Source organism: Schistocerca nitens, unplaced genomic scaffold (assembly GCF_023898315.1).
Source record: "Schistocerca nitens isolate TAMUIC-IGC-003100 unplaced genomic scaffold, iqSchNite1.1 HiC_scaffold_426, whole genome shotgun sequence".
Taxonomy (NCBI): domain Eukaryota; kingdom Metazoa; phylum Arthropoda; class Insecta; order Orthoptera; family Acrididae; genus Schistocerca; species Schistocerca nitens.
In genome coordinates this window covers 5,789-16,789 of record NW_026045959.1, presented here as the reverse complement: position 1 = coordinate 16,789, position 11,001 = coordinate 5,789, and the positions used below count along the sequence as shown (strand labels likewise).

General features: G+C 53.2%; 1 protein-coding gene across 1 annotated transcript; it reads right to left on the bottom strand.

The window, feature by feature from the left end:
* Positions 1-5,809: 5,809 nt before the first annotated feature.
* Positions 5,810-6,156, bottom strand: LOC126232117 (circumsporozoite protein-like; the record flags this gene model as incomplete). The annotated part of the gene is made up of 1 exon (XM_049942428.1): positions 5,810-6,156. A coding segment is annotated over one exon (347 nt), but the record flags the coding sequence as incomplete, so codon positions are not given.
* Positions 6,157-11,001: the final 4,845 nt, after the last annotated feature.

Sequence of the window (11,001 nt, the reverse complement as noted above, 5' to 3'; positions counted from 1 at the left end):
CAAAGTTTTAAGATTGTAAGTGAAGGCATCGATGAGTTACGGACGTTTATGCAGTGTGTTTTGAAACACGATGAGCGGAGACGCGCCGCGCCGGCTAGCGCAGTAAGCGTAATTTGCTTTGATATCGGACCGCGTGGCGACGTAAAAAAATACTAGTTTCCACAGTAGAATGAAAGGAGAGTAACGGAAAGTGTTTAATTTGTAACTAGATAAGACGAAAAAGTAGCTTTTGCGTGAGTTTGTGTAACCCGTTTTTCTTTTCGGTTTGTATTTACGTCTTTGAGTGCGTTTTTGCCTGGGACAGTGAGGTCGTATCGAGGTGAAATTTTTATGACGTACTGAGGACGGTGGTCGCTTGGCGGTGTCAAAGTTTTAAGATTGTAAGTGAAGGCATCGATGAGTTACGGACGTTTATGCAGTGTGTTTTGAAACACGATGAGCGGAGACGCGCCGCGCCGGCTAGCGCAGTAAGCGTAATTTGCTTTGATATCGGACCGCGTGGCGACGTAAAAAAATACTAGTTTCCACAGTAGAATGAAAGGAGAGTAACGGAAAGTGTTTAATTTGTAACTAGATAAGACGAAAAAGTAGCTTTTGCGTGAGTTTGTGTAACCCGTTTTTCTTTTCGGTTTGTATTTACGTCTTTGAGTGCGTTTTTGCCTGGGACAGTGAGGTCGTATCGAGGTGAAATTTTTATGACGTACTGAGGACGGTGGTCGCTTGGCGGTGTCAAAGTTTTAAGATTGTAAGTGAAGGCATCGATGAGTTACGGACGTTTATGCAGTGTGTTTTGAAACACGATGAGCGGAGACGCGCCGCGCCGGCTAGCGCAGTAAGCGTAATTTGCTTTGATATCGGACCGCGTGGCGACGTAAAAAAATACTAGTTTCCACAGTAGAATGAAAGGAGAGTAACGGAAAGTGTTTAATTTGTAACTAGATAAGACGAAAAAGTAGCTTTTGCGTGAGTTTGTGTAACCCGTTTTTCTTTTCGGTTTGTATTTACGTCTTTGAGTGCGTTTTTGCCTGGGACAGTGAGGTCGTATCGAGGTGAAATTTTTATGACGTACTGAGGACGGTGGTCGCTTGGCGGTGTCAAAGTTTTAAGATTGTAAGTGAAGGCATCGATGAGTTACGGACGTTTATGCAGTGTGTTTTGAAACACGATGAGCGGAGACGCGCCGCGCCGGCTAGCGCAGTAAGCGTAATTTGCTTTGATATCGGACCGCGTGGCGACGTAAAAAAATACTAGTTTCCACAGTAGAATGAAAGGAGAGTAACGGAAAGTGTTTAATTTGTAACTAGATAAGACGAAAAAGTAGCTTTTGCGTGAGTTTGTGTAACCCGTTTTTCTTTTCGGTTTGTATTTACGTCTTTGAGTGCGTTTTTGCCTGGGACAGTGAGGTCGTATCGAGGTGAAATTTTTATGACGTACTGAGGACGGTGGTCGCTTGGCGGTGTCAAAGTTTTAAGATTGTAAGTGAAGGCATCGATGAGTTACGGACGTTTATGCAGTGTGTTTTGAAACACGATGAGCGGAGACGCGCCGCGCCGGCTAGCGCAGTAAGCGTAATTTGCTTTGATATCGGACCGCGTGGCGACGTAAAAAAATACTAGTTTCCACAGTAGAATGAAAGGAGAGTAACGGAAAGTGTTTAATTTGTAACTAGATAAGACGAAAAAGTAGCTTTTGCGTGAGTTTGTGTAACCCGTTTTTCTTTTCGGTTTGTATTTACGTCTTTGAGTGCGTTTTTGCCTGGGACAGTGAGGTCGTATCGAGGTGAAATTTTTATGACGTACTGAGGACGGTGGTCGCTTGGCGGTGTCAAAGTTTTAAGATTGTAAGTGAAGGCATCGATGAGTTACGGACGTTTATGCAGTGTGTTTTGAAACACGATGAGCGGAGACGCGCCGCGCCGGCTAGCGCAGTAAGCGTAATTTGCTTTGATATCGGACCGCGTGGCGACGTAAAAAAATACTAGTTTCCACAGTAGAATGAAAGGAGAGTAACGGAAAGTGTTTAATTTGTAACTAGATAAGACGAAAAAGTAGCTTTTGCGTGAGTTTGTGTAACCCGTTTTTCTTTTCGGTTTGTATTTACGTCTTTGAGTGCGTTTTTGCCTGGGACAGTGAGGTCGTATCGAGGTGAAATTTTTATGACGTACTGAGGACGGTGGTCGCTTGGCGGTGTCAAAGTTTTAAGATTGTAGGTGACGTGTTGTTTGTTGCGTTGACGCAGAAGATATTCCGCGCACCGCTTAGTATACGCGGGCCTCTCGCTGCCACTTGTTCGGACCGGCCGCCTTATAAGGTAACTGTGAGCAAGCGGAGCGCAGCGGAGTCGCATTGCAAAGTCGCTTGCTAAGTCGGGCGTCTAGGAGGGGGACAAAATACATGCTGCCTGCTAAGTCGGGCGGCTAGAAGGGAAACAAAATGCATGCTGCCAAGCCATCAGGCTGTGCACTACTTTCATCTTCCCCCCCCCCGCCCCCCCCCACACACACACAAACTACACAGGTGATACAAATGCGCCTGTTGAAATAACTTGTTTGCGACTTCGCTTGCTAAGTTGGGAAGCAAGTGAGGAAGCAGTATGTGCGCTGCCAAGCTGTCAGACACACCAGCCCCCAAGCAGCAATTAAAATAGTCGCCGTTAATTGTATTAGCAGGCGTGCCACCCCCACCTCTGACGGCGTGTATTACAGCGAATCTTTTTTTCCCCTGGATTTCCTTATGGAAACACTTTCACTGCTGCCACACAGCACTGCTTGTGACTTAATTATTATGTAATGCTCCAATTATTTTAATGCAGCCCAATTGCGACGATTTGTGAGTGTGTGTGATCTGTAAATTTCTGTTTTGCTTTCTCAGTCGGAAGCTAGGGTTGCAACAATATTACATCGGAGCCTGCTAACTCAGGAGGTGGAGCCTGGAAGCAAATAGCTGAACATGGATGTTCGCCATGTCGATATGAATGTGCTTAGTCTGAACAGTCAAAATTTTATGGCGCCTCCAGGCGACTGTGAGAGGCTGTGCTCATCCCTGGAATCGCACCACAGGATATCGGCCGCGAGCTGCGAATTCCGACGAATGACGGGCCGCATTTTGTGCCCCTTAACCCCCTCCCCCCCCCCCCCAACACACCACCTATCGCAATACTGGACCGCGCTTTCCGACGCATTCCGTCCTTGGTGTACAATGTATCGGATGCCCTGTGTCCCACGCTCTTCACACTTTCCTTTTTTTTTTTATTGTTACAGTCTATAGAAATCCCTCCACGTATTCGGCAGGCACTTCATCTGTAACACTACGTTATGTCAATGGGCGGCACAAGTCGCAGCGTGGATTTATGCGGCATTAGGCATGTCTAGCAATACTGGTACGTCTGTCTCTCATCTTTTGTATTACGGTGGATATGTTGCCTTCGATTCTCGTCTGACAACTTGTTAATTGGCGCCACACAGCACAGCTTATGGTACTGATTATAATGCTCCAGTCGTCAAGAATTTCGATGCACCAGTTTGATCTGTACATTCTTGTTGTTGTCTTGACAGACAGCATGACTGATATTAGACACCACACCGACGAGTGTCTTTTATTCTAGCCACCATGTGGCTCGACTACCATTCTACACTTTGATTTCCCCACTTTATTATTCAGTAGCGCTTACTGTTATGGACGTTCTTCCTTCTTGCCTCACCACAGACTTAGTGGTTATTTCTCCTTTTGAGTCTCCACTTCACTGCCTATACAGCGTTTTTGTGTGTTCTCAATTGTAGTAAACATACCATCTACACACTATGTATATATATTACTTTTCTCTATCCTCCTCCTTTCACTTTATAGTTATATTACCTGTTACTTTTGTTCCTTCCTTACTTCTCTCCATCGTTTCCTCTTTGCCCCATACATTCTCCCTCTTCTCACCATGGCTTCCTTCTCCTCCTCTCCTCCTTCCCCATATTACTATCCTCTTCAACTCTTTCAAACATACTTTCCTCATACACTCCCTCCCTTCTTTCTAAATACTGCTTTTTCTCCTCCCCATTTCTTTTTTTCTGCATTACAGCACGCAAGCAAAGCAGTCTATTCAAGTTATGTAGTTACTACACATAACCCAGCTGCAAAAGCATCTATTACTGAACTTGCAAGAGATACCTGGCATGGAGAAGTGACTGCTTACGCAAAACTTACTCTGTACATTAGAGATACTGTGCATGCAAGAGTTGCAGCACACACTATTCATGTTCTATCAGCTAAAACTGCTGAATGTGAAGTTCTTCCTATTCATTTCAGTATATCTGTACATGCAAGTGTTACTGTATACATAAAGGTTGCTGCAAATGAAACAGTTACTGAATGTACTAGGGTTATGGCATCCGCATTGTTAATCACAAGGTCTGTTGTCCTCGCAAGCTGTGCTGCCCTCGCAAGCTGTGCTGCCCTCGCAAGCTGTGCTGCCCTCGCAAGCTGTGCTGCCCTCGCAAGCTGTGCTGCCCTCGCAAGCTGTGCTGTCCTCGCAAGCTGTGCTGTCCTCTCAAGCAGTGCTGTCCTCGCAAGCTGTGCTGTCCTCTCAGGCTGTGCTGTCCTTGCAAGCTGTGCTGTCCTTGCAAGCTGTGCTGTCCTTGCAAGCTGTGCTGTCCTTGCAAGCTGTGCTGTCCTCGCAAGTTGTGCTGTACTCACAACTTGTGCTGTCCTCGCAAATTGTGCTGTCCCCAAAAAGTGTGCTTCCCTCGCAAGGTGTGCTGTCCTTGCAATGTGTGCTGTGCTGTCATCAAAAAGCATGCTATGTTCACAAGGTCAGATACACTAACTACCTGTTCTGTCATTGTGAGGATTGCTGGTGTCAATATCTGCTGTCAATGTAAGCTGTACTGTCCTCACAGGTTTTGTACTCATCACAAGGTGAGCAGGTATGGCATGGCACAATATACACATATCAGAAAATATGTTTTTCCTCCCAACATGTTGTACCTTAATATGGTGTTCTGTCCTCGCTTGTTTAACGGTCCTGAAAATATTTGTTGTTCTCATAAGATACGCTGTCCTCAAAAAGTATGCTGCTGCACAAGGTGTGTTGTCCTCGAAAGATGTCCTTTCCTTGCAGGCTGTTTTGTCCTTGCAAGGGGTGTGCATTCTGTGCAAGGTGAGCTGTCCTCAGAGGTTGTGCTGTCCGTGAAAATTATTCTGTCCCCCACATGGTGAGCTGTACTGCCAACATGTGCTAACCTCATAATGAGTGCAGTCATTGGAACATATAATTTTTCAGAAAATATGCCATCTTCATATATTGTCCTATCCCCACACGGTGTACTAACATTACAAGGCATACTCTCCTCTTAGGGTGTGCCACCCTTATAAGATGTCCTCTCATTCCACCATGTGCTCTCCCTTTAAGGTGTGAGGACTGCCTAAAGTGTGCTGTCCTCTGCATATCTGCCATCTTCTTAACGCTTGATGTACTCAGCAGGTGTGCAATTTTATTGGTGTCTTGTGTTCTGAAGGTATCTTTGCAGGGCGACCTGTCTTCACATGGCATGCTAACTTCACAGGTGTGCTGCCTTCTCTAGGTGTGCAGTGCTTGTGAGGTGTGCTGTCCCTGCATGGTGTGCCATTCTCACATGGTGTGCCATTCTCACATGGTGTGCCATTCTCACATGGTGTGCCACCCTCGCATGGTGTGCCGTCCTCGCTTGGTGTGCCGTCCCCGCTTGGTGTGCCGTCCCCGCTTGGTGTGCCGTCCCCGCTTGGTGTGCCGTCTCCGCTTGCTGTGCCGTCCCCGCTTGGTGTGCCGTTCCCGCTTGGTGTGCCGTCCCCGCTTGCTGTGCCGTCCCCGCTTGCTGTGCCGCCCCGCTTGGTGTGCCGTCCCCGCTTGGTGTGCCGTCCCCGCTTGGTGTCCCGTCCCCGCTTGGTGTGCCGTCCCCGCTTGGTGTGCCGTCCCCGCTTGGTGTGCCGTCCCCGCTTGGTGTGCCGTCCCCGCTTGGTGTGCCGTCCCCGCGTGGTGTGCCATCCCCGCTTGGTGTGCCGTCCCCGCAAGGTGTGCCATCCCCGCAAGGTGTGCCGTCCCCGCAAGGTGTGCCGTCCCCGCTTGGTGTGCCGTCCCCACTTGGTGTGCCGTCCCCGCAAGGTGTGCCAACCTTGCTAGCTGTGCTGTACTCTCATGCAGCGCATAACAAGCCCCCCTTGCAGAGCAAGCTGAGCTCACATTGTGTGGTTCTCCCATCCCAAGATCTTCTGTCCTCAGTAGGGATGCTGCCCTCAAAAGGAGTGGTGTCCATGCTTCACGTTCTGTCCTTCAATAGAGTCACTTCCTAATAACATATGCCACTTCCAATCAGTGTAGTCTCTCACAATCTGTACTGTCTTTCGAATGTGTGTTGCCCCTGGTAGGTGTGCTTTCCTTTCATGGTGAGCTGTGAGCTGCTCTGACAAGAGCTACTGATATCAGAACATATGCTCCTCTACCTGTAGCAACATGTCTCTTTCTTATATGTATCTTCCTCACAATCTGTCATTATTTCATTAACAGTGCTATCCCACAAGGTGTACTGACTACAAGTCATGCTACTTTGACATGGTTTGCAGACCGTACACTGCATGACGTCCACAAAGATCTTCTCACTTAATAGGAGTGATGAAATAAGACTACGCAGTAATAACGGTGTGTGCAGCCTTATTAAGCTGTGCAGCCCTTGCAAAGAATGAGACTTTCAATGACTGCAGGCTTCACAATGAGTGCAGCCTTCACAATAAGTGCAGCCTCCGCAGGGAGTGCAGCCTCCGCAGGGAGTGCAGTCTCTGCATGGGGTGCAGCCTCCACATGGAGTGCAGTCTCTGCATGGGGTGCAGTGTCTGCATGGAGTGCAGTCTCTGCATGGAGTGCAGCCTTCGCACGGAGTGCAGCCTTCGCACGGAGTGCAGCCTTCGCACAGAGTGCAAACTTCGCACGGAGTGCAGCCTTCGCACGAAGTGCTGCCTTCTCACGGAGTGCTGCCTTCGCACGGAAAGCTGCCTTCGCACGGAGCGCAGCCTTCGCTTGGAGCGCAGCCATCGCACGGAGTGCAGCCTTCGCACGGAGTGGACGTTTCGCAAGGAGTGCAGCCTTCGCACAGAGTGCAGCCTTCGCACAGAGTGCAGCCTTCGCACGGAGTGCAGCCTTCGCACGGAGTGCAGCCTTCACACGGAGTGCAGCCTTCGCAGGGAGTGGAGACTTCGCAAGGAGTGCAGCCTTCGCACGGAGTGCAGCCTTCGCACGGAGTGCAGCCTTCGCACGGAGTGCAGCCTTCGCACAGAGTGCAGCCTTCGCACAGAGTACAGCCCTCGCACGGAGTGCAGCCTTGGCACGGAGTGCAGACTTCGCACGGAGTGCAGCCTTCGCACGGAGTGCAGCCTTCGCACAGAGTGCAGCCATCGCACGGAGTGCAGCCTTCGCACGGAGTGGAGACTTCGTAAGGAGTGCAGCCTTCGCACGGAGTGCTGCCTTCGCACTGAGTGCTGCCTTCGCACGGAGTGCTGCTGTTGCACGGAGTGCAGTCTTCGCACGGAGTGCAGCCTTCGCACGGAGTGCAGTCTTCGCACGGAGTGCAGCCTTCACACGGAGTGAAGCCTTCGCATGGAGTGCTGCCTTCGCACGGAGCGCTGCCTTCGCACTGAGTGCTGCCTTCGCACGGATTGCAGACTTTACAATGAGTGCAGCCTTCAAAATAAGTGCAGCCTCCGCAGGGAGCGCAGCCTTCGCACGGAGTGCAGCCTTCGCACGGAGTGCAGCCTTCGCACGGAGTGCAGCCTTCGCACGGAGTGCAGCCTTCGCACGGAGTGCAGCCTTCTCACGGAGTGCAGCCTTGGCACAGAGTGCAGCCTTCGCACGGAGTGCAGCATTCACACGGTGTGCTGCCTTCGCACGGAGTGCAGCCTTCGCACGGAGTGCAGCCTTCGCACGGAGTGCTGCCTTCGCACGGAGTGCTGCCTTCGCATGGAGTACTGCTGTTGCACGGAGTGCAGCCTTCGCACGGATTGCAGCCATCGCACGGAGTGCAGCCTTCGCACGGAGTTGAGACTTTGCAAGGAGTGCAGCCTTCGCACGGAGTGCAGCCTTCGCACGGAGTGTAGCCTTCGCACGGAGTGCAGCCTTCGCACGGAGTGCAGCCTTCTCACGGAGTGCAGCCTTGGCACAGAGTGCAGCCTTCGCACGGAGTGCAGCATTCACACGGTGTGCTGCCTTCGCACGGAATGCAGCCTTCACACGGAGTGCTGCATTCGCACGGAGTGCTGCCTTCGCACGGAGTGCTGCATTCGCACGGAGTGCTGCCTTCGCAATGAGTGCAGCCTCCGCAGGGAGTGCAGCCTCCACATGGAGTGCAGCCTCCACATGGAGTGCAGTCTCTGCATGGGGTGCAGTCTCTGCATGGAGTGCAGTCTCTGCATGGAGTGCAGCCTCCACTGGGAGTACACCCTTCACAGGGAGAGCAGCCTTTGCATGCAGTGCAGCAGTTTTCGCACAGTGTGCAGCCCTCGAACACAGTGCAGCCATCGCACGGAGTGCAGCATTTGCACAGAGTGCAGCCTTCGCACGGAGTGGAGCCTTCGCACGGAGTTAAGCCTTCGCACAGAGTGCAGCCATCGCACGGAGTGCAGCCTTCGCACGGAGTGGAGACTTCGCAAGGAGTGCAGCCTTCGAACGGAGTGCAGCCTTCACACGGAGTGCTGCCTTCACACGGAGAGCTGCCTTCGCACGGAGTGCTGCTGTTGCACGGAGTGCAGCCTTCGCACTGAGTGCAGCCATCGCACGGAGTGCAGCCTTCGCACGGAGTGGAGACTTTGCAAGGGGTGCAGCCATCGCACGGAGTGCAGCCTTCGCACGGAGTGCTGCCTTCGCACAGAGTGCAGCCTTCGCACAGAGTGCAGCCTTCGCACGGAGTGCAGCCATCGCACGGAGTGGAGACTTTGCAAGGAGTGCAGCCTTCGCAAGGAGTGCAGCCTTCACAGGGAGTGCTGCCTTCGCACGGAGTGCAGCCTTCGCACGGAGTGAAGCCTTCGCATGGAGTGCAGCCTTCGCACGGAGTGCTGCCTTCGCACTGAGTGCTGCCTTCGCACGGAGTGCTGCTGTTGCACGGAGTGCAGTCTTCGCACGGAGTGCAGCCTTCGCACGGAGTGCAGTCTTCGCACGGAGTGCAGCCTTCACACGGAGTGAAGCCTTCGCATGGAGTGCTGCCTTCGCACGGAGTGCTGCCTTCGCACTGAGTGCTGCCTTCGCACGGATTGCAGACTTTACAATGGGTGCAGCCTTCAAAATAAGTGCAGCCTCCGCAGGGAGCGCAGCCTTCGCACGGAGTGCAGCCTTCGCACGGAGTGCAGCCTTCGCACGGAGTGCAGCCTTCGCACGGAGTGCAGCCTTCGCACGGAGTGCAGCCTTCTCACGGAGTGCAGCCTTGGCACAGAGTGCAGCCTTCGCACGGAGTGCAGCATTCACACGGTGTGCTGCCTTCGCACGGAGTGCAGCCTTCGCACGGAGTGCAGCCTTCGCACGGAGTGCTGCCTTCGCACGGGGTGCTGCCTTCGCATGGAGTACTGCTGTTGCACGGAGTGCAGCCTTCGCACGGATTGCAGCCATCGCACGGAGTGCAGCCTTCGCACGGAGTTGAGACTTTGCAAGGAGTGCAGCCTTCGCACGGAGTGCAGCCTTCGCACGGAGTGTAGCCTTCGCACGGAGTGCAGCCTTCGCACGGAGTGCAGCCTTCTCACGGAGTGCAGCCTTGGCACAGAGTGCAGCCTTCGCACGGAGTGCAGCATTCACACGGTGTGCTGCCTTCGCACGGAGTGCAGCCTTCACACGGAGTGCTGCCTTCGCACGGAGTGCTGCCTTCGCACGGAGTGCTGCATTCGCACGGAGTGCTGCCTTCGCAATGAGTGCAGCCTCCGCAGGGAGTGCAGCCTCCACATGGAGTGCAGCCTCCACATGGAGTGCAGTCTCTGCATGGGGTGCAGTCTCTGCATGGAGTGCAGTCTCTGCATGGAGTGCAGCCTCCACTGGGAGTACACCCTTCACAGGGAGAGCAGCCTTTGCATGCAGTGCAGCAGTTTTCGCACAGTGTGCAGCCCTCGAACACAGTGCAGCCATCGCACGGAGTGCAGCATTTGCACAGAGTGCAGCCTTCGCACGGAGTGGAGCCTTCGCACGGAGTTAAGCCTTCGCACAGAGTGCAGCCATCGCACGGAGTGCAGCCTTCGCACGGAGTGGAGACTTCGCAAGGAGTGCAGCCTTCGAACGGAGTGCAGCCTTCACACGGAGTGCAGCTTTCGAACGGAGTGCTGCCTTCGAACGGAGTGCTGCCTTCGCACGGAGTGCTGCCTTCGCACGGAGTGCAGCCTTCGCACGGAGTGCAGACTTCACACGGAGTGCAGCCTTCGCACAGAGTACAGCCTTCGCACGGAGTGCAGCCTTCGCACGGAGTGCTGCCTTCGCACGGAGTGCTGCCTTCGCATGGAGTACTGCTGTTGCACGGAGTGCAGCCTTCGCACGGATTGCAGCCATCGCACGGAGTGCAGCCTTCGCACGGAGTTGAGACTTTGCAAGGAGTGCAGCCTTCGCACGGAGTGCAGCCTTCGCACGGCGTGTAGCCTTCGCACGGAGTGCAGCCTTCGCACGGAGTGCAGCCTTCGCACGGAGTGCAGCCTTCTCACGGAGTGCAGCCTTGGCACAGAGTGCAGCCTTCGCACGGAGTGCAGCATTCACACGGTGTGCTGCCTTCGCATGGAGTGCAGCCTTCACACGGAGTGCTGCCTTCGCACGGAGTGCTGCCTTCGCACGGAGTGCTGTCTTCGCACGGAGTGCTGCCTTCGCACGGAGTGCTGCCTTCGCACGCAGTGCAGCCTTCGCACGGAGTGCAGCCATCGCACTGAGAGCAGCCTTCGCAGGGAGTGGAGACTTCGCAAGGAGTGCAGCCTTCGCACGGTGTGCAGCCTTCGCACGGAGTGCAGCCTTCGCACGGAGTGCAGCCTTCGC